At 31.2% G+C, this 23479-nt stretch overlaps 4 protein-coding genes across 4 annotated transcripts; 1 reads left to right on the top strand and 3 right to left on the bottom strand.

Moving 5' to 3' along the window:
* Window positions 1-3965: 3965 nt before the first annotated feature.
* On the bottom strand, window positions 3966-6961 carry LOC138945053 (uncharacterized). The gene is made up of 5 exons (XM_070316236.1): window positions 6879-6961; window positions 5554-5791; window positions 5005-5330; window positions 4533-4756; window positions 3966-4434 (listed from the first exon to the last, which is right to left on the bottom strand). The coding sequence occupies exons 1-5, from the start codon at window positions 6937-6939 to the stop codon at window positions 4123-4125; spliced, it is 1161 nt and encodes a 386-aa protein (XP_070172337.1). The 5' UTR covers window positions 6940-6961; the 3' UTR covers window positions 3966-4122.
* An 814-nt stretch (window positions 6962-7775) lies between these two features.
* LOC138931851 (eukaryotic translation initiation factor 4 gamma-like) lies at window positions 7776-10856 on the bottom strand. The gene is made up of 3 exons (XM_070293035.1): window positions 10785-10856; window positions 9128-9367; window positions 7776-8361 (listed from the first exon to the last, which is right to left on the bottom strand). Exons 1-3 carry the CDS (start codon window positions 10840-10842, stop codon window positions 7787-7789), a joined length of 873 nt encoding a protein of 290 aa, XP_070149136.1. The 5' UTR covers window positions 10843-10856; the 3' UTR covers window positions 7776-7786.
* Window positions 10857-14733: 3877 nt separating this feature from the next.
* LOC138931927 (uncharacterized) lies at window positions 14734-21045 on the top strand. Its single transcript, XM_070293213.1, has 5 exons — window positions 14734-14995; window positions 17708-18565; window positions 19042-19159; window positions 20026-20167; window positions 20368-21045. The coding sequence occupies exons 1-5, from the start codon at window positions 14896-14898 to the stop codon at window positions 20554-20556; spliced, it is 1407 nt and encodes a 468-aa protein (XP_070149314.1). The 5' UTR covers window positions 14734-14895; the 3' UTR covers window positions 20557-21045.
* A 48-nt stretch (window positions 21046-21093) lies between these two features.
* On the bottom strand, window positions 21094-23077 carry LOC138931929 (uncharacterized). Its single transcript, XM_070293219.1, has 3 exons — window positions 22760-23077; window positions 21605-21925; window positions 21094-21479 (listed from the first exon to the last, which is right to left on the bottom strand). Exons 1-3 carry the CDS (start codon window positions 23048-23050, stop codon window positions 21267-21269), a joined length of 825 nt encoding a protein of 274 aa, XP_070149320.1. The 5' UTR covers window positions 23051-23077; the 3' UTR covers window positions 21094-21266.
* Window positions 23078-23479: the final 402 nt, after the last annotated feature.

Genomic DNA, 23479 nt, shown 5'->3' with positions numbered 1-23479 from the left:
GGAACAATGCTGGTTCATCAGAATTTCCTAACTTGAGCATATGTACATTCAGATAATTAGCGTTGAGAGATCTTCATATTCTGTCACGTCACGTTTAATGAATCTGTGATTCGCATACAGAATATATCAAGAATATTATTGTAAAATGCAAATATCTGTCTATTTATAATATTATTTTAAAATCAATTTTTGAAACAACATTTTTTCCTACTGTTCCCTTTATTGTGAATTTCTTTTAATTCAAAAATTATTGACATTAATTTCGAAACAAATTCATTTTTATTAATTTATATTAATTCTAATATTTTTTCTAAATATATATATATATATATATATATATATATATATATATATCGTATATTTTATTTTAACTTGACATCGATTTTAATCGTATACGTTGCAGCTGTTAATTTCTATAATGATCAGCACTGCGGTTTGAAATAACGATCAAGTTGCATATGCAAATCCAGTTAATAATTTCTGCTCGCTTCTCAACGCCGTAAACAGCATTCGTGTTGCATCCGCCGATCATATTATTGCGCGTCAAGTTTATGTGAGTATAAATTTTTACATATCCTATCACATCCATCATATATATCATTCTGCTTCTTAAAAACAGAATACAAGTTTCCGAGTATTTTAAGTGAATGTATGATGCAATAATATATTAACTAACATTACATCTATTCAAGATGCAATTTACAATAAAAAATTACGCTAATATATATGTTTTTCTACATGATAATCGTATAATAATGATAATGAATTTCATATGTGATGATAATCGATAATTGTATTCAACAATTTATATACATTATACTTTTTCTCTTTCTCTCTCTCTCTCTCTCTCTCTCTCTCTCTCTCTCTCTCTCTCTCTCTCTCTCTTTTTTCCATATACATGCAAAATAACAGCTTTGAATCGCAAAATATTATTGATGATTGCATGTCATTCTTATCGGTGATTTCGTCAATGTATATATGCTTTGTACGAATTAAATACTTCTTTTAATATTTTTTTATTTACGTCATCGATAACGTGATGCGCGCGTTTGCGGATGGAAATGATTAGAATTTTACTAAGAAAATGTTACAGCATGCAGATTTGATTTTTCTAGGATGATCCATAATTACTTGCGGCTATAGTTTGTGAGAATATCTGGTGTATCGTATGATCAGTTTACTTGAATTGTGCGTAACTAAAACCACACGAGCCGTCGACAACACGTATCACCTTTTTGTCGACTGCAGAAGAATGCGGAGTTCGTTTAGCCTTGGCTGATCAAGGTATATCAGATCCAGAAATTACAATCGCTCTCTGACGACGGAGAACCGTAACGAAAATCCCTTTGGAAGGAGATACCAAAAGAATGTCTGAATCAATTAATACATCATAAATTTTGTAAGCAAAATGCAAGATATTCTATTTTTTAAATATATATTTTCTACTATTTTATATATATCTCTTACGCGTATAAAGATTAGCACATATTGATATATATTTATAATTAAGATACGAGTATATTATAAAGCCTTATAATTAATTTATGAATGCAATTCATGTGAAGATACTTTTATATTATTATAATTATTTTTTGCATTAATTATGTATAAATCTATATAATTGTTATGATATGTAATACGGAAATTTTCCAAAACGAATTTGTTTCGAATGAATGAATAAGCAATGTCAGCATGCTCGTTTGTAGATTGTTCTCACGATTCGAATTGGTATCGACGATTACCGGTATACTGATTTAAATGAGCATATAATATATAAAAAAATCTTGAAAAGCAGATAATTATTAAAATGGCAGACGATGTTGTGTGTATTCACTCATGTGAGCGTACAATTATCTTACAGCTTAGAAAATTAACCACACGCTAAAATAGCGAAGGAATTTTCTTACGTTGCTATCAACAACTTAGACATTCGGCGCGGTTTTAAAAACTTTGCAGCAATTCTTAAAAAAAAAAAAAGAAAAGGATAGGCAATGTTGATTATCGATCATTATATTAATCTTTAGATCTTATTACGCGCATCACTATGTGTCATAGGATTATTTAGCATTATAGTTTTGGCGCGTATATTATCAAATAAAAAAAAAATCGCTTCATATGTGATAGCCTCAACCTTGTGCCCCTTGAATAAACATCGGTTCGTTCTACGTTAATTGCAGTGTACGAATAATCGAATCTCTCGAATAATCCCCGACCGGTTCCGCGATAATTATTTTCGCCATAGGTTTTTGTGAATCAAACTGAGATGATCGGTGAGTCAGAGCCGAGACCTTGAATCGCACGATGTATTCCAGGCTTCTCACAGATTCGCCGTTGATTCGATTACAGGTTCCTCATCGATGATTCTCTGAGATCTCGTATTTCTTAATTTTTCAGATAATAATATTTCTAAAGAGAGATATTAGATGATATCCCGTTTTATAGATAAATATTTAACTGCTATTTTATTTGTTTTAGATTTTTTCGAAAAGTTTACATTTTTCTATTTATATATTTCGTAATCGTGAAAAGATATGCGCAACATTTTTCTAAGAAATCGAATTCATGGAAAGATAGTTGTTGTTTATGTTTTAATGACATATAAATGAAAGAAACAGCGTATGCTATCACGTTTACTACTGTAATCTTATCAAAAATTAACTTAATCCCGGAATTCTTTTAATCGATAAATAATGTTTCGAGAATTAAATGAGATGTATTTATCATTATTAGAAGGGTGATACATTAAATGACCTTTAGATAAACATTTGACATTTTTAGATTGAACTATACTGTAGATTTTCAAACAAGCTTTTGTCGATTATGTATAGACAAGATCTTTCTGTATCGTATCATTAGTGGTATATTATTGTCATTTAACAGATTTTTTGAACAAGCTACATTTTACTTTTCTGTTAAAAGGATTAAATAATGCTAGATTTTTTAAATATTAATAATATACCAAAATATTCCTTATATCAACGAGTATTCTAACTCACGTACCATCTGTTGATATTGTTGCTGAAGATTTCTGACGTTGTGGATAGGACAGATTCTTCGGTTACTCCATAAGTTATTCAAACCATCAACTTTTTCAAAGATGTCGCGTGAAGTTCGAAATCATATTCTGACCTTCAAGATTCTCCGCATTACTGGCCTTCGCCTCCTTTAAATTTGAAGTGACGTGATATAAACATACAAATAAATATTTATGACAATTGTTATACTAATTAGTATTCGCGTGAAAAACAAGTTAAAAGACCAATCAAGCTCACATTTCTTTCGATAAACAAGTTATTTATTATTTAATAAATAACTAATTTAATATTTAATATTTAATGAATAGTAACTTCAACGTTTATGTGACAGGCATTTTATAAAATACGTTATGGATGTAGGAATGTAACAGCTTTATTATTTGTGTGCACACAAATAGAAAATATTTAGAGTCCTCAATATTCCACTTCTATATTTTTTTTCTTTCTCCGAATATTTTCTTAGATAGAAAATGTTATAATAAAGAGTTTATCAAGTTCTTCATAGAAAACTAAAAGTTTAATAAATTATTTCCTTTTGATTCTTTTGATCTTGCATTGTGTGAAGTTCGTATCTTATTACAACTTATCTTCTCGCGAATCATTTTCCGGGAAGCACGATGAGGCATACAGAATTTCAAAGTGAGAGGAGGAATAATAAATTACATCATGAATTGCGCGCACGGTAATTATTAACGTAACTCAATTGGTGCTGTCATCTGTAACCACTTCCGGATACATTTCATCATTTTTGCTACGAAAAATATAAATAGTAACACAAATTGAAGATGAACGGAATAAATTAATTTAAGATAAATTTTTGTAAAAATGAATATATGTATTACAATCTTATTGAAACTTTAAGAAAATATCGATGTCATAAATTCTGAAGTTTTATAATTCATTATTGATGAAAAATATTGCGAAGAAGAGAAGCGTACAAGGTATAAATTTAATCGATTGCTCTGTTAAGATTGGCTACACAATGAATACCTATAAATAAAATATCTATCATAATATAAAATTCAAACTGATATAAAATAACTTGTATAAATAATAATTTTTTTTTTAACATTTCTTTTCGCTTCCATCATAAAACGTCGAACAATTCGCCAACAGTCTCAGCGAGATCGGATAATATATCACTGTCGGGTTGTCTTCGCTCAGAATCTTTGCTTCCGACGTATTGCAATGGTATAATCTGACTTCGCGCACTCCCACCTTTAGGGAAGAATCCTTCTTCAGACGACGCGATTGCTTGAACGTTGACCCGCGTCACGGAATTCCCACCTTGGCGTCCCGAGGTCGATGTACCCTTGGAATTGTCTTCACCGAAAGAACCACTAGAAACATGTTTGGAAGATGCATTTTCCCAACTTTGAGTGTTCCCTGAGGTATATTCCTGACCGATTGACGAGGACATAAGACTCGTAAGATTTAGTTGCCCTGAGAGACCGGATGACCGGCCGAAAAACCGTAAGAGGAAGAGCCCGAACTTACACGAAGACTCGTCGATCCACGAGTTTGATCATTCCATGAGTCGCGTTGATGTTCGATCGATAGATCTGGCCGGGAAAATATTTGGTGATCAGGTCGCCATTTGTGGATATGAATCGTCGGTTTTTCTTCTCGCCTGGATGAGCCATACACATCGATATCCAATGTCGGTCGTGTTCCATCATACGGTTTCCAGATAGTCAACGTGGGTTGATCGAAACGTTGATCTGAAATATTGAATTTTGAATTTTAAATAGGAAAATGTTATACAATACTTTAATCTTCAACTATTACTTCAACAATAAATGTTAAAATTTTTATAATAATATGCAGAAAATATCTTATAAATAATAATTATCTGGCTTTAAGAGGGCGTATTTCCTAATTTTATATATATATATATATATAAGTAATGTATATTATAAGAATTCGAGATAATAGAAGAAAAATATGTGCAATTGATAATTGCACTTGCCATTGTGCCCATTGCTTGGACCAACATTGTTCCATATCGGTCGATACGGATATTGCGCACTGATGGCATCAGTTTGCGAGAAGAATTGTCTTCGATTGCCATTAGTTGCAGCAGATGATTGCGAGGCACCAACGGAAGACACAGCGCCGGTAATCGCACGTCCATTTTCGACTACTCCGAAAGAAGTTGCGGTTGCTTGACCGAAACTATGCGAATGGCTTTCGGTTTTGGCATTGCTACCATCGCTATAAGCTTTCGCGCCTGCCGTAGAGATTCCTGACAATCCTGCGGCAACAGACGTAGATTTACTTACGGAAACGGGAGATCTGAAAAATAACAATTGTCTTTTATATATTTGCTCTTATGACAATGCAATATCAAAATTATCAACAAAATCTTATTAAAAATTTCTAACTGAAAATATATTTAACTTCTAATATCATTTCTGAACGATTTATATTTATTTATTATTTTTATTCGCGCGCGCGCGCGCGCGCGACATTTTTTCAACGATTATTATAAATAAATTTTAAACTATTTTAAACTTACCTATCAATTCCATATTTTGTGGGGTGATTGTAACTGTTACTTTCCGAGAGGCTAATACCGTCGAGGCTTGCGCTCAGACTGACAGAATGCGCATTGTTGCGCCCCGTGTTTAAACTGACAGTCGCCGTGACAGGGTTGAAGGAGAGGAGACGCGTCTCGGGCTCTTCATCACTCGACGTTTTGACGACCGACTCCGGCGTTAGTTCCGGCGGTGTATTTCGTCGTCGCTCGTGTTCGTCTGTTCAATGAAAAGTGTTTCTTCAAGCGTTTAAAAACCAGGAGGTGAATAGAGGGAAAGCGCATTCTCTGTTTCTCTCTCTCATGTAATTTAACAAATTGTTTGTATAATTCGTACAATTCAATTATGAGAAGAAATTGAGACTGAAGAAACATCTTTCTAAATTTTCAAAATGTTTTTCAAATGTCAACACTTTTATTAGGTGATATATAATAATAAATGCACGTTTGCGCGATTTTTAATTTGTGTAATTATTTTTCTTTCTTTATTTTTGTTTTCTATCTTTTTCTCTCTCTTTTTCTTTCTCTGAAATATTACGGAATCTTGATAATATATCAATTTATAAAATAAAATAGGGAAAACGATATCTTATAACAGATTGTAAAAGCTTTGCATTATTACGATACATCGTTGAACAATTTTAACAAACAAATGGCGTTTGTTCACCTATTCGTTTCGCATAAGGTTGCAATCGGATAAACATTGTTGACTATTCACTTTTCTACTGATGAATCATCATTCTGTTAATTACAGTTTCGCTTATTCTATATTGTTACGCAGCTCTATTATTTTTCCTAGAACCATATACGCGGATGTACGATGAGTTTGATTTGCAGATTTTGTTTCTTTTCACGCTTTTTGGAAAAAAGAACAATATAAAAATGCTTCGTATAATTATACAATAACAATTAAATTTTGGATCAACTTAAAATGTACTTCATGCTTGTATTGCTGAAATCGTGTTAGCTCATTAAAATTATATTATATTAACCTGTCGAGTATGAAATTTTTCGGATATTGAATATCACAAAAGATATAAAAAGTAATTTTTTAAGAATCTTGGAATTTTATACCACGCGACTTATATTCGTCCGATGCAGAAATTATAAAAATTCCATCAACATTTTAAAGAGAACACATTATATATACGTATATATCTACAAGTTTGAAAAGAATATTTTCAGTTAATCTAGCACTCGCAATATAACACTTATCGCACATAAATTCGCTTCTCGAGATCGTCGATACCGAGATGCGCCGCGTGATGCTTATATATTTCTTCAACTTTCCAATATATTTCTCTCACCTGCTCGTGCAAACGATAACACGAATGTTAGCAGGAGGATGCTACCGACGTTCTTTGCCATGTCTGAAAACGTTCTGACTTGATCGTGACAACGCTCTGCCCTTTTTTAATAACTACGCACGACCTTAGAATGGTTATTACAATGCAGGACGCGTTCATCTACGTGATACTTCTCAGGTGAATCGTTGGCGCGATGACGCGAATCACGAGAGAGAAATGTGATTCTCAATGATCAACAGGTATCAAGGATCAATAAATAAGACTTTGGATTATTTAACGCATACCTAGTTAAAATGGAATGGATTATAATGGTTTCGAGAATGTCTAGACAAATTTTCCAAGCAAGTAGAAATTTTAACTTTCGTAGCAATAATTTTCTCTTATCATAGTAGATCTTATGAAATCTTAAGATATTTATTACACAAATGATTGAAATTATAAGGATAAATTGTACGACGATTATTTAATAATCAACATGTAACTACAATACTTACATTTCAGTATAAGATTTGTAAAATTAAATAAATATTTTAAAAACAATTTAGTTAATACATAAAAAATATATATAACTATTTATAATCTATGATAGAAAAAAAAATAACTTAGGAAAATAGCTTTATTTTTTATTTTAAATACCATTTTGCTTATCTATCTATGCTATTCACATTTAATCTAAAGAACTCCAATAATGTTATAATTATAATTATAATTATAAATTGAAAGATGCGACAAGGGTCTTTGGAGTATAATTTTTACCCAACTTATTTCTGGGAAAAAAAAAAAAAAAATACAAGAGCTATTTGAAATTAAAAATAAAAATAAATGCTTATATTTAAAAACTCAAAATATATTATATCAATACAGAAATTTATGTTATTGATTTCTTAATTTATTACTATCATTTTAATTTATCTTCCGAACTTAGATTCATTTGCGATTGTGGATGTAATATTCTCTTCCGACGTCTCTATTATTTCGGACTCTCTAGTCGATGATTCAATTTGAGCCTTCGGCTTAATGGATATTATTTCCTCCTTATCAGTAATCGGTGGCGCAATCGAATTCTCGTCTTTATCATTTTTTATTGGTACGAGCGTATCTTTCTTGTCCTCTTGTTCAACAGGCTTCTTTTCTTTGTCATTTTTATTTGGCACCGGCTTTTGAATAGCTGTCAATTCAACGGGTTTCGAGATTGTTTGAATTACATTTTCTTGTATTTTGTTATTTGATGCGGTTTCAGATGTATATAATGAATCTTTTTTATTATCAGGTTTGTTCTCTTTGTTGTCATTTTTAGCAGGCTTTTGAGTGCTCATCGATTTATCCGGCGTAGGAGTGTACGCTGATTTGTCGGGCTTGGGGGTGTCCGTCGATTTGTCGGGCTTAAGAGTTGTTAGAATCACATTTGCTTGTGTCTTGTTATTTGAAACGGTATTCCCTAGAGATGGACCCTTTTTATTTTTTTTGCTATTTGTTTTTGAACCTATAATAAATCAAATGTTTAATTATTTAGCTTTAATAAATAAATAAATATATTAATGTTTAATTTTGAGATGTCGCCAATAGGTAAATTAATAGACGAGTGTTTACACGATCAAACTGGCAATTTATTGTTTGATTGTTACATCACAACGTTTCGACCATATGGTTTTGGTCCTTATCAAGTGAACTAAAATTACAATATTATAAATAATGATAATCACGTTACAGAAATGAAATAAACAAAAGTATGTACCTGCGTTATAGTTAAAAAGTTGAAAGAGAAAAATCGATATGTCATAATGACACTGTGTCTCAACCTCTCTGTTTAAGATACTGAGAAAGACTAAAGGACCTTTATTAATCTATCGTATATGATATTTAAATTCTCTGTGTCCTTTTGAGAGTTAATAATGTTGTCATATTTTTTAATAAAAAACATTTCAGCTATTTCTCTCTTTCTTACATGTTTTTTTGGTATGCAAAATATCAAGCGCTGACCAATTGAAGTCATGATCAAATTCTAATTTGTGTTTGCTAATTACGGAAAGATTACTTGTGTGCATTTTTATGTTATTAAAATGTTCCTTGACGCGGGCACTTAAATGTCTTTTCGTTTAGCCAATATATAATAAGGACTAAAACCATATGGTCGAAACGTTGCGATGTAACAATCAAACAATAAATTGCCAGTTTGATCGTATAAACACTCGTTAAATAGATACATGTTTTATATATTAAAATATTATATATGCGTTTCAAGAGTTTACCCTGGACGAACTCCTTTAAGCGGTAGGTAAGATGGGTGTAGCCAGATTCCAGAAGCTCAAATTTCTTCGTGATATAAGAAAGAATATCATTGAATGCATCGTTTAAATATGACAATATCGGATATGTCGATCTCGGTGTTAGTGAACGGAACTTAAACGAATTTTTGATTGGTTTTTCCACAAATGGTGTCTGAGCTATTGTAAGCAAATCCTTTCCTGCGCTGTTATATTGAGGATAACCTACGTTATAATACATATTTATATATTTTTTTTTTTTTTTTTTCAAAGATTTTGAAACTTCCATTAAATTTTTGTGTTGAAAAAAAGAAATTCATCAAAAAATCTTTAATCGATGAAACAATTTCTAAAGCGTCGCATATTAATTTTTCTGTTTTATATGTCGATATTTAATTACAATTAGTATTTAATATTAATTGCAATTAATATTTGCCAGTTTTTTCTTTGGCTATATTTTCGAAGAAATATTGTATTCTTTACAATTAGTATTGCGAATAACTTATTGTAATAAGTTACACATTTTTATAATCTTCGTTTTAAACAATTATTACAAGTTTTAGAAAATGATTCAAAGTTTAACTTTGAAATTGGATTGAGCAGAATTCTCTTACTGAATCCGCTAAAATAATCAAGTGATCCGAGAATTTATGTTGAGAGACACGTACGTATATTGAGATGTTTTAACGAAGAGATTAAGAGAGCGAACAACATACCGAGATATCAGAAGAAAGAATATTCCAGCAATCTCAAATATTGTAAATAAGAAATTGTGACGAGTGCAAATATGTAATCTGGAATATTCTTTTATATTCCACAATAATAACGTGATTCAAGCATTTCATTAATCTTCGAACGTAATTTGATCTTCTGAATTAAACATAGTCGAAGAGAAGTTATTAATTGTTGCATTAATGTTATTAATTTACATGGTTAATATATCTCTATTAATCGAAAAATTATAAACGCTTTATTAATTGCGTAAAGATTTTGTATTTTCTTTTTCTTCTATTCCACGAGTTTCGTAAATCTATATCTTATCAGATACAATAGGTGTTATTCATCTTTTTTTTAAACGAAGAAGGAAATCGAGAAATAATTAAAAAAATAATCTTGTATTCACACTTGTAATATTCCCCGAGGAATATTAATCATCAATACATTTACTATTCTAATCAATAAATATGATCATATAAATCATGTGAAACTAATTATACATACGCAATTGATCACTTGTCTATCGACAATCTGTTCATCTATGCTTTATCAAAAATGTATATACGTTTTACGTTTTGCGTTTTATTTGTACTGTTATTTGTATGATTCGCAATACTCACTCATTAAATAAATATTTTATTTGGTAGAATAATATTCTCTTGCTATTCCATAAAGTCAAACATATTTTGCTCGCATATTAATTAACAATTGCGAAAATTTCTTGATTATTGCCAAAATAATATTCAAGTAATTAAACTTACAATTGTTTATTATTAAATTTGTTAATTTATTAAAACAACTAACATTTACCACATATCAATTTTTCATATTTTATTAAATTTTATTTTTATTATTTCTAGTATTATTTTATATAAGATTAGCATAGAATGAAGGAAAAATAATTTATGGAATATATGACAGTTACCTTTTACCTCTCCATATTGCACAATGGCAAATATTGCCAACAAGAAGATCCACTTCATATTTATATTGAAGAATATCTTGAGTTATAAGTTAACAAGACAGAACCTTAAAACAAAGACAATCCTCACTGAACTTTCTCGTCAGATGCGTTCAACTTATATAAGGTCAGGGGAATAGGTATTGTGTTAAAAAGCTTATCGCCACCACATTAACAATGAGTCTATATCACAGTCCACTTTTCGTCACTTTGATCCTTACTGTGTTCGCTAATGCATATGATGCATTCCAGGCCTCTTCGTAAAGATTAAAGGGAAAAGAGTGAAGTATCACTAATGGGTTCGAAAAGGATTAAACAAGCTTCCTTCGGAATTTCCGGAGACATTTAAAAGATTCCTGAGAATAAAGACAGAAAGAATGTACGATAATTGCTTATTTTTTTCTGCTGCAGATGGGCGCGCCTCGTGTGAATTATATGTATAATACTGAGAGAAGCAATACACACACAATAAATCTGTTACGAAATATTTCGCGTAACAAAGCCTGCACTTTTCGCTGTGAACATTTGCTGCTGCCAGCGGCGGATATCCGGCAAAGAAAATCGTAATGTACTTTAATTATTCGAGCTTCTTAATTAATCTTCAATAAATATTTCACACGCGAATGAGATTAAATATATAGGAAGATCGTCACGTTATCCAATCATTAATAATGGATGAGTCATACGATCTAAATGGCTAAAATATGTTCTGAGTCAAACGATTAAACACACATTTGTTCTGACATTGAACTTGAAGCGCAGACATAAAGTAAATGATATTTGCGAATATACGTACATTTCTGACTTTGCATATTTATAATTAAAATTACTACTATAGTATTGATAAATTAAAAAGTATATATTTAAAATATTTTTTATTATATATAATAATTATATATTTTAATATTTATTATATTTAGAAATCAATATATAATCTTCTCATATTTTTTACTTTATTTTTAATTTATATGTATTGACATTGATCGATGCTATATGTTTTGTATACAAACAAATAAAAATTGATTGGTGCCCTAATATTAAATCATACATATATATATATATATATATATATATATATATATATATATATATACTATAAATAATTTTAGTATCGATTATAGAGATGAAAACTATCTATAAAATGCGTGTATATTCAGCTACAATAATAAGGCTTGCTTTGCTGGACCTCGAAGCGCGGCATTTTACTTTCGAGAACACAATAGAGCGGTCAAGAAGAAGCGGCTGTCAGATTATTGCGCAGAAGGTAATCAAGTTTGTCGATGGGTATTTCCCGAACAGCCCCGCGTCAGTCGATTATATGAAGAAGAAAAAAATTCACCCAACACAAGAACAATCGACGCTGTGTGAAAGATTTTCAGACATTTCAGTTTATAATAGTTTGCGTCGAATGTCGTACTTTTGATCAAATCAACCATGTAAAGTTTATTGGGCAATTTAACGTAATGGCGATTTATCTTTTAAGACAGATCGATATTTATTCGCTTTGAAGTAAAATGTTACCAAGCGATCGCAAAATTGTTAAATAACAAAAATTACTTTGCAATAAAAATCATATCATATTATTTTTCCGGACTTTCATTCTTCGAGAGGATAAATGGAAAGAAAATTATGCATAACCGCCGCGTGTCTCCGAGGAAACAGAAAATAAATCCATTGCTTAAATTTGTCTGGGCGATAATATACATCTCGCTACAACTGTATAAACAAAAATACAAATTTTCGCAGCATGAACAACACATCGACTCGTCGCTGTACACGTCGGGCGACATGAACGTATATTCCCCTAATATTTCTGTCGCACCATTTTTCACTTGAACGGAATATTTTTTATCATTTATTGAGAAAACACGCGTGCTTGAGTCACGTCGCGTCGTGACTAAACGAATAATGACACAAAAGACGGCGCATCGCGTTAAAACATTTTATTCGCGTTGACCATAATTCGTTTAAATGATACGGTTGCGTTGTAGAAATTCTGTGAATCCAGCTAAGAAGGTACTAATTTAATGAAACTGCTACCCGATAATCAATCGTTTGCAGGATTAGCCTGATCGATTGATTGGAAAATACGCTTTTGAGCCCCGAGCGCGCGGCTTTAAGGGGGCCATAGAATGTCGGAGTAATCGCAATTATCCTAGATCGATCAACAGCCTACCAGGATGTGGAAACCGGTCGCGATCATTTTTCCGTGTGCGCGACAGATCATTATTACTCATAAACAATTACGCGCACATTTGTCACTATTAATAATAATACTAGGTGAAATATCGACCATTGAAAATGATATTCGATTAAGATAAATGTGCATTTAATTAAGAGAAGAAGTTAAAATTAACTTGTAATCACATTATACAAAATGCGATAGGTTACGGAAGAGAAATATTATTGCATTTCAAAAAACATTAGAGATGTTATAAGAAGCAATATATTATTATTTAGATCTGTACAGTAGACATTTCTAACGTATTTCTTCTCTCACAATCAATTACAGATACTAAAAGATAAATTGAAAAGAACATATTATTTATTTCAATGTCATAATATTAATAAGGTTCGAGATATGATTTATTACGGTATTACGTGACAAATCACTCGTTGTTTCATTGTTCGCTAATCTTAAATCGCCAACACACGGATTTCATAAATTTATTAAAAAATTTTATAAAATTATAAAAAATAAATTACAGAAAAATGATATAAATACATTCTCTTTATTAATTAAATACTTCATAAGAAATATATATATATTGGAATATTCTACACACGTATAACGATAATACAAATTCCCATTTGTTGCAATTCTACAAATTAATGAAAACGATAAATAGATTTTTATACATGAAAATGCTCGCCAAGAGCTTGCGTGAATAAAGCTGTGTAGTTATCATTTCTGGTTTTTCCCTTCGCACAAAAAAAAAATCCGTGATGATTTTGTCTTATCATTTCTATTACTAAGTGAATCCTACAATTGCATATCAATGATCAAGAGAAAAATTTTTCCGCACTTGTTTATTTAAGTCGTTATATTATCGTAGGGTTATCATAGTGTGGCATGAGAACTGCTATCATGTAGTTTCTCCAAATAAAAATAATGTAACAAGAATTGGGATTGTGTTGTATAAGAGCAACTTGGAGCAAAATCATTGTCAAGGTCTGAATAATTCCATTCTATTAAGGAAAGGCCGAGTTCACACTGTAAACAAGGCAGAAACGTTGGGGCGCAGAATCATAGAAAGAAAAAAAAAATGAATACTGCTATAATCAATATTTTGTTTCCCCTAGTTTCCTCTATTAAATACATTTATAATTTGAAATCTTGAAATGAAAAATTTTTTCATTTTTTAAGAACGGCGAAATTTTTTCTGACAATTGAGAAATTAGTATAGGCATCACAATTACGAGTTAATGTTATATAATTCGCCCAAAATAATAATAAGGAAGTAAATTCTTGTAATTGACGTCACAAAGCATATATAATTTTTTTTATTTTTATTTTCTAAAGTTTAAGCTTAAGCTTTAAAACATTACTTATTATCGTAAGAATTCAATGATTTAATAAATACGTCTAATATCAAAGTCACAAATAATATTTATATAATCATTTAATTAAAAAATTTAATTCACAGTTTTCAATATATTAACGTTAAAAAATTATTAACATAAATTTCACCAAGATGATGTAATAATGAAATTATAAAGTGCATAAATATGAATTTTGCTACAAGAAATGCATACAAGTTTTGGAAACTCATCCTGGATGGATTACGCACGTAATCCTTATCGGTGACATGACGTAGAATTTCTTTCAAAGTTTTCGCGAATGTACTGTAGTAACGAAGAGGTAATAAAGTGCCGATACAAGCGAATGCTATATAAGATGATCGCGCTACCAGCTGAGTCAGTCATTCTCCCGCGGACTGCGACAACATCAGAATCATTTCGGTCTTTACGCGCACGGTGGTGATATAAATACAACAAGTAATAACATACCACATAATAATTGGTCCCCCGATCTTTTCGCGTTGAGTTCCTTCTTCGACGATCGATCAAAAAGATGGATACTAAAATCTTCACGCTGCTTGTTCTCGTCGGTATCCTAGGATTCTTTACGGAGGCCCAAGCGACCTTTGTCGGTTATCCTTATGCTTATGGAAGTGAGTAGCAATCGAAGGGCTCCATTTCTTTTTTTTTTTTCATTATTAGTATTTTTTTCATTATTTTTCATTATTAGTATTTTTTTCATTATTTTTCATTATCGTATTTTATAATTTTATATTTGTTTATTAATGTGATAATGTTTGAGCATATCAAGTATATTTAAATATTAATCGTTCACACGCACAAAACATACACACAGCATGTATAATTAAAAGTGAAAATTAAATAACAATTTTTTAGTATAATAATCATGTATATTTCGGCAAGCTTTCTTCCTTTTTTTTTTTTTTTGGTAAATGCCATCTTCACAATATCCATCTGTCTATTAACCTTTATAGAATAGAATATTAAACGTGAACGAGTCGTATATCAAGAAGAAATACATATACTAGTATGTTGTGGCTAAAAACAGTCATAAGTTTGTTGCGTGATAATGCTTTTATTTGTTTCTTTCGCATTTTTATCGAATAATTTTTTTGCAATCGCGGATATGGCGGATATATGTAAATGAATCCGAGTTAATTCTACAATACTGTAATTGTTAATTGAGTAGAAACATATATAATCCGAAAGGAAAGATTGGCTGCATACATAAAAATTAAATCCACGATAAGTTATGTAATGACAATGTCGTATGTTTAAGTAGAAATAGCTGACGGTACGCGGGGATTTCAAGATAATTGCAAGATTAGCGAACGCGGCAAAATTCCACGACGAATTCGATATATGCGCCTCATATACAAATGATATCATGATTTTTAATCAATGTCTCTCAATGAAGAAAAGTACCATCAGAATGTTGATGTTTTATTTTCTTTTTGGATGTGGATATTGAGAAACTATGTGATTACCTAGGAAAGATTCCTTGAAAACTTAATGACGCAAAATGTGCAACAATTATCTATTTACGTTATTTTTGTCGCTACAAAAGATGGTGATTCATCAAAAATTTTTGTTTTACGTAAAAATATCGCAATTATTCACTAAATAAGCTTTCTTCGGTAATTTGTGATAATCTGTAATAAATTTTATGATAATTTTTGTATAAATTATATGTGATGCAAAATTTTGCATTAATTTTCTTCCGCTCTTTTTTAAAATTAATTATACGTAATTTCTTTAATTAATTGAGAAAGAATAATGTAAAATTTAAACCACATTACATTATCTTATTCTTGTAGAATTTTGTTAAATATTATATTTATTTATATCTTCTATCTATATACTTCCACATTTATCGTATATCTTTATAATTGACAAAATCATACGCACCGATTTCTCCATGAAAATGTACTTGCTGTTCGAATAACACGCATGAAATTTTCGCGTCGCGATTTCATTGCGCGTCGTTAAATCACCTCGATTGTTAAAGGTGTGAGCGATATTAATATCGCGATTGATTAACCAAGATTGATATTCGCATATGCAACTATGCTTCCCGTAATGTAAGACACTCGTACATATAACTGCACACGGCCACTAGCCAAATGAAGATAATTTCACGTTAGCGAACCATGACCTCATTTCGTTCTTCACCTTGACCTACGGGCAGACACTTTCTTCTTATTTCCTTTTCATAATCTCTCATGCATGACATAACCATCTCTATCATATTGAAAAATATATATGGTATTAATTAAATAATAAAAATATATATATTCATTTTTTGATATCTAAATATGTAAGAAAAATCAATCAAATATTTTATATATATAAAATAGAAATATGCATTTTTTATATATGTTTAATATAATATATTTAGTGATATACATTTCTATATTTTTTTTTAGTAATAAAATCGTTAAATAAGGAAAAGGTAAGTTAAGATCATTTTAGGATATGTATTTAATTTTAATAATTGGTGACATATATATTGTTGAAGTTAATTTACTTTCTGCACGTGATTTTTAACATAAATACATGCTATCGGAGAAGGAATGTTGCAGGTTGCAAGTACGTGATTTATCAAATTAACGTGACTGATTCAATTAATCACGCATACGCATAATTAGTAATATCATAAATTTTTATTCACGATTTAGCGAATAAAAATGAAAACAATTAAGCGATAAACAAAATTTTTTTGCATATTTTATCGGCGAATTTCTTACAACTTGATAGAATGGTGATTAATATTATAACTATGTAATCGGTTTAAGATTTGATTTCTACACTTCCGTAGATTTTTAAATTGTTTTGTATATCTACTATGTTTGTGATTCCTAAATATTATTCCCCAAATATGTTAATGTTCTATTATCATGAAAGTTAACTATTATATGTTATAGATTGTTAACTATCATATGATATTTAGAAATTATATGTCTGAATAACATATACGTACATATAAAAATATTATTTGTGTGTGTGCCATATTGTGATCAGTAACACTTGTTGAATGTTATGTATTACCTGTTATATGTGTGCGTAAAATATTATTTAATGTTTAAATTATATATTTGAGCAATTAGAACTCCATTACTATTTGCGTTACATAATTGTAATTACATAATTGTGATTAGTAATTAGTTTTGGCACGTTTCCACGGATTTCTGGTGATGGAATTCCGAGAAGTAGCCCCGCATGTTGAGACTAACATATCAACGACATATCAACTAGCAGCTGAGATAATCATCAACCCCATTCAAACTATCTCGGTAGCAACAATCGATAAAGAGTTACTCTTTTGTTCTCGTTTGCCATCGAAGATGGACGACTAGGCGGACCGACATCGATCAATTTCATCGGGATGTCCAGGTCAAAGCGAGAAATCGGTGATTCGAATGGTGAGACTACCACCAATCAAGCAACTACAACAACCCCCTCGTCGACAAATCCTACAACTACACCATCATCGACCACATTATTGTCATCGACTACACCATCATCCACCACACCACAAACGTCGCCTACGACCACCCCATCCACTAGTCCAACCACCACATTCACTACCACTACTACGGAGGCGACGTCTCCTACTACTACTCCGACATCCACTTCCGCTACCACTTCGTCCACCACAAATCCTACAATACCTAGCACGACAACTTCAGAAAGCACGAAATCAACGTCCAAGCCGAAGAAATCGACAGACAACGATGTTCTGTCGCGCTCGAATTTCGATGAATCCGAGCCCGAAGACTCCGCTAAGAAACCTGGATCATCGTCCAAGGGCGACAAGACGCCAACTCCTGGACCGTACTATGGCCCAGGCGTTCCCGGAGCCGGCTTTGGCGGCTTTGGTCCAGGTTTCGATCCCTACAATGGTTATCCCGGATTCAACTCTATACCAGGTCCCGGCCCAAACTATGCGTGGACCGGTACAAACAATGGACGAGGCTACGCATCCGCTGGCGCGTCAGCCGGCAGTTTTGCAGGAGGATTTCCGGGAGCGGGGTATCCTGGAGCTGGATATCCTAGAGCAGAGTATCCTGGAGCAGGATATCCTGGAGCGGGATATCCAATGGGAGGACAACCCATGACTACTGAGTCACCGTCTGTCAATAATCGAGGAGGATTTCAGGATAATTCACCGAGCCAGAACACACCAAATTACGGCGGAATAGGTACGAGCATGAGCCCCAAAGTCCAAGGGCGAAGACGGATTCAGGATTGTGGAGAATATTGAATGAATTCTCTTCGAGGTTGCATGCTCTGTGGTTTGGAAATTTTTCGATAAAAGATTGGAACGGTGGAGAAGATACGTATCTCGAATCTGTTTGATGAAATCGTACTTTTGTACGAAATGACTGATGTCGCGTGACAATAATTTTTGACATTTATTTATTTATTTATTTGTACTTTTTTACATTTGTATATTTATATATTTATTTATTTAGTTACATGTGTGTGCATATGTTTTATATATTAATTTGTTTATTTATTTATTTATTTATTTATTTATTTAGGTATATATATGTATACTTGCGTATTCACAACATAAGATCTTATAATTGATAGTATAATCGCATGTACGTTGCATGACTTTCACGCCCTGTATGCATCATTATCCGAGCCTCATTGTATATCTCGTTTTTCGCAGATCCCTTGTATAACGCAGGACCTGGATTTTTTTTTCCCGGACAATATCCTACCTTCAATGATCCTACATTTGACATGATCAGGCGGATTCAGGCACAGATCGAGGCGCAGCATCAAGCGTAAGTCTATCTGTAATATAAATTTGCTGCAGTCCTTTCTTTTTGAACGATCACTCTTTCTCTCTCAATTCTAATTTGCTATATCTATTTATGAAATCATTTATATTTATCGTACAAAAAACGTTTTTTTAACATTTATCAAAAAGATTGTCTAACAAATTTATTACATGATTAATTCTTAAATTTTTTTAAATAAATATAATTAATCTCAAACTATTTTTGATATATATATTGTTATTCTAAAAGTAATATATATAACAAGCTAATTTAGGATATAATTCTTTTTCATTTTTCTTTTATTTTCGGAGATTTTATTTTATGTTACAAAAAGCATTATATCTGATTTATTAATAATTAATTAATATAAAATTGTCTACATATTATGTATATCTGATGCTTTCGGTGATGATTCTTCTTGCGTACAATTTTGATTAAAAAAATTCATGTAAATCCAAGGTAAATCCATGACGCATGGTGCAAATCGAGGAGATTGCATTGAGCACATTCAATTACTATTATTGTTATGCTCAACCGAATACGAACAATATAAAATATGAACCGACATTTAATAATTCGTGTTGATAATAAGTAATCAAATTTACAATTAAACTTCACGGATTTCCCAAACATCACGTAATGTGTTGTATATATATATATATATTTGAATAACGTGTTGGTTTTTAAATCTCGCAATTAAGTTATGAGAAGAAGTTGTAACAAACATGCTGCGGGATGATAAATGATTCTTTTATGGAAATACGATGTCACGAATCAGTTGCTTGATTTTCGAATATTTTTACGAACCGTGACTCACGATCGACATAGATTTCTTAAGCATGATGTAAACGAGGATTTGTGTTGCACAGTAATATGGAAGCCCACAATCGTTTGGCCAACGAAGCCGCTAATTACGGTGGCGGAAGTTACGGTGGTGGCGTGCCACAAGTTTCGAGTGCCAGCATTGGTTTAGGCCCAGGTGGCGGTTACCAAACGGGCTTTATCAATCCCGTAAGTCTCTTACATTTCTCTTAATAAGTTATGAACGAAATCTGTAGTTAAGCAATTTCGATAAACGATAACACACACTTCATGAATTATCTATTATTTTAATTCATCTTATTTCATGTATATAATCAGTAAAAAAAAAATCCAATATTTCCATGAAAAATATCGTCATTACTTTCTTTTTAATCGGCTATCTCTCGTAGGTTGGGCCAGGAATAGAATCCAGATTTGCTGATGATCTTCCCGCTCCATCTGGTAATAGTTTTGGAGTGTTCGCCAGTTCTAGTTCTTCCAGCGGTACCGGGCCGGATGGCAAGCCAATCAACCATAAGTCGTCTATCACCGGTGTGAACGATAACGGAAAGATTTCTTACCGTACAGTGCACGATTAACTACGCTTTTGATTGTATTTTCAACACATTTTACTTTTAACTATTACTTTACTATCGTCTATTTTGTGTGTGCTATACAATACCATGATAGAGATAAATTTTCATGATTCAAAGTCTTAATCCACGATCTAGGATTCAGACTCAAATATTTTCTTAAGATTACCATATACTCAAAAAAATACTCAAGTTTCTTAAAACTAACAGATCCTTTCTATGAAAAATCTTATAAATTTTTCTGTAATTATTAATTAACGCTGACAGCTTAATCTTGACTATCTGCTTGCAAGAAATTAACTTAAAATTCACGTGTTATATATTTCAAAGTTTTAATAAGTTTTCTCACGTTGATGTTAAATTATGTTTTACTCGAGCAATATCGAGCAATCAAATTAATTGCTATATATTGATATAATTCCTATAATTGATTATATATGCATTTATGTTTGTACACTTAAATGAGGTATATAAATATTATATTTTTTTATTATATGTATAAATTGATATTATATTTTTTTTGATTATATGTATAAATTGATATTATATTTTTTTGACTATGTGTATAAATTAAACTCATGACGCTTTTATACAATGATTTTACTTATTTTATTATATGGCAATGAAAACAAATTTAATTACATGTGATTTAATATTATTTTTATACAACAATATTTATATGATTAAAGAATTAATTTCAAATTTAATAAATCATCTCATTCCGTAACATCGCTAAGTTTGGTTCTGCTAAGTGGTGGTTCAATCTTATCATCCACTATGGGTTTGTCTCGCGGCCACGTTTTACGGCCTTGAAATGCTACATTGCCACCATCTCCAAAGTGATGGTAACTCCAATACATTCGCGGTCGTTGAAAAGTTCGCCGATGATGATACCAGGGTTCGCCGTATCCTTGATAATTAGTGTGAATCTAAAAGTATACTTTCTACATATTGTAATATATTGCAAAAAGAAGCTTTTATATCCGGATTAATTATTATAAAATATGACATTTAAATCTCTTTTCAATATAATGGAACAAACAAGTTTTGTTACCTGTGGAATATTTTCGCGACGTGAATATGATGGATTCGGCAAGCTTATTGGATGAAAAATTGGTTTTTCTTCGTGATCCTCACTAATACCTCGAAAACTGTCGATTACTGGAACATCATCGATTTTAGCATCCGGTTTTGTATTCGTGATAATGCTAAGATGCACCTCGGTTACAATATTTCCTTTCCCGTCTGGTTTCGAGGAAATGGATACGTCACATATACCAGAATCATTGCAGGAACTTCTGTTTGGTAGACTATCGTTGCTGTTTATAACGATTTGAATGTTATTGATAATCTGTGGTCGTTTAGTTGAATTATCCTATAAAACATTTTAATTTTCAGAAGACAGTAATAATTTCAAATGTCGGTATATCGTATAGTTATTAATTTTCTTTCTTGTTATAAAAATTGTTGAATATGAAATAATTTTTATAATTTTCATATTTATTGATGAAATATTTGTAAAAATTCTTGATAAGACATGAAATTTCTTTTAATGCTTTAAATGTCAAAAAAATGTTAAAATAAAAATATACAATGTTTATTGTCATAATTATTTAATGACTCATTCATTAATCCGTTATTTGTAAAATTAATGTGGCTTAACTATTTCTCTTACTCAAACTGTTTTGGTAACAATAAACATCCTGATACTTATTGGATAAAAATTCTGTAACAAAGATGATGGATATAAGCTTGTAAAATTTATGACACGACGTACGCGAAGTTTCCTATAAATCCATAACAAATAGATTTATGAACTCATCCATTATGCCAGTAATCCAATATTGATTGTTATGTTTGTGTCATTAGCACTATAATAAATCTCGCCATTTTCGTGCAAATAAAATAGTTTTTGCGACAAACGAGTCTATCAATATGATATTGTTAATAATCCTTACAAATTTCTCATAAATTCCATTCGTAACATTTATCCGTCAAAACTCTAATTTAATTATAATTAAATCTATTTATTTTACGAACTTAATATATATTCTTTGATAACAATAATATATTGTATATTTTTTATACATTATGAATATTTATATGATTTTTTAATTGATACTATAAAATAAAACGATCTTATCTTGTGTAAAATTAAATATTAATTTGTAATTTGCAAAATCATTTTTTTATAACATCTATTACTCACCTGCGAAAAATAAATTCTTCTTTTTCTTGGTTCGTTCGATTTTACAAGCTCGCTTCCGTGATGCCAGCTAATTATCGACGGTTTAAACGCACGCGAAATTGATTCCAATGGATCAGCAGACTCATTCAGATTCGTGAACGTATCGAAGGTCGCGTTGCTCAATGTCTCTTCATTTTCGTCGAAACCCAAGTCGACCTTCGATGAAACTTTTACACTCGCCGTGCCAAATTTGTTAAACGTCACGATCGCGAAGCAAACGGCGAGGATTGTCCTCGTTCGCATCTTCATCATTCGTTCGCGAATACACGGCGGATACTGATTTTTCGAAAACATTCTTATCGCTATGTAAGATATTTCAAGGAAGGGATAAATACACAAGCCGGATGTACATATAGTAATGACAATCATTATCGAAGAGAATTGCTGAGTGACCTCCGTGAATCCGATTCGTAAAGCGTAACAAGGATGGACGTTGACAAAAGAGGAGAACGAATATATTATATTCTTTCTTAAAGAATCTCAGAGATTTTAATTGTTTTCTGAGATCGATATCGCAAGATGCGCGGATAAACTTGTAAAAGATATAAATAAAAGACCATTATATGTAAATAAAATTATTAATAGACAAAATTGAAGCGAAATAAAAATTTTTTATTCTGTTAATTAATATTTATATCTACTTGGAAGAGAGCAAATTATATGTCACTAAAAGATGAAGAC

The sequence above is a fragment of the Polyergus mexicanus genome, unplaced genomic scaffold (assembly GCF_030449975.1).
Source record: "Polyergus mexicanus isolate NDT 795.1 unplaced genomic scaffold, iyPolMexi1.0 SCAF_3, whole genome shotgun sequence".
NCBI classification, from domain to species: Eukaryota; Metazoa; Arthropoda; class Insecta; order Hymenoptera; family Formicidae; genus Polyergus; species Polyergus mexicanus.
Note: the sequence above shows the minus strand (reverse complement) of the source record. Positions and strands in the feature narration are given on the sequence as shown.

Bases quoted from the DNA above. Each gene is read 5' to 3' on its own strand.
- LOC138945053 (XM_070316236.1), bottom strand. From the start codon at position 6,939: ATGGCAAAGAACGTCGGTAGCATCCTCCTGCTAACATTCGTGTTATCG. The intron at 5,792-6,878 runs GTGAGAGAAATA...TTCATTGAACAG, and splicing joins GTTATCGTTTGCACGAGCAG to ACGAACACGAGCGACGACGA. The intron at 5,331-5,553 runs GTAAGTTTAAAA...GTTATTTTTCAG, and splicing joins ACAAAATATGGAATTGATAG to ATCTCCCGTTTCCGTAAGTA.
- LOC138931851 (XM_070293035.1), bottom strand. From the start codon at position 10,842: ATGAAGTGGATCTTCTTGTTGGCAATATTTGCCATTGTGCAATATGGA. The intron at 9,368-10,784 runs GTAACTGTCATA...ATTATAACGTAG, and splicing joins GCAATATGGAGAGGTAAAAG to GTTATCCTCAATATAACAGC. The intron at 8,362-9,127 runs GTAAACTCTTGA...GATTTATTATAG, and splicing joins CTTAAAGGAGTTCGTCCAGG to GTTCAAAAACAAATAGCAAA.
- LOC138931927 (XM_070293213.1), top strand. From the start codon at position 14,896: ATGGATACTAAAATCTTCACGCTGCTTGTTCTCGTCGGTATCCTAGGA. The intron at 19,160-20,025 runs GTAAGTCTATCT...TGTGTTGCACAG, and splicing joins ATCGAGGCGCAGCATCAAGC to TAATATGGAAGCCCACAATC. The intron at 20,168-20,367 runs GTAAGTCTCTTA...TATCTCTCGTAG, and splicing joins AAACGGGCTTTATCAATCCC to GTTGGGCCAGGAATAGAATC.
- LOC138931929 (XM_070293219.1), bottom strand. From the start codon at position 23,050: ATGATGAAGATGCGAACGAGGACAATCCTCGCCGTTTGCTTCGCGATC. The intron at 21,926-22,759 runs GTGAGTAATAGA...AATGTTTTATAG, and splicing joins GAAGAATTTATTTTTCGCAG to GATAATTCAACTAAACGACC. The intron at 21,480-21,604 runs GTAACAAAACTT...GTATACTTTTAG, and splicing joins GTCGCGAAAATATTCCACAG to ATTCACACTAATTATCAAGG.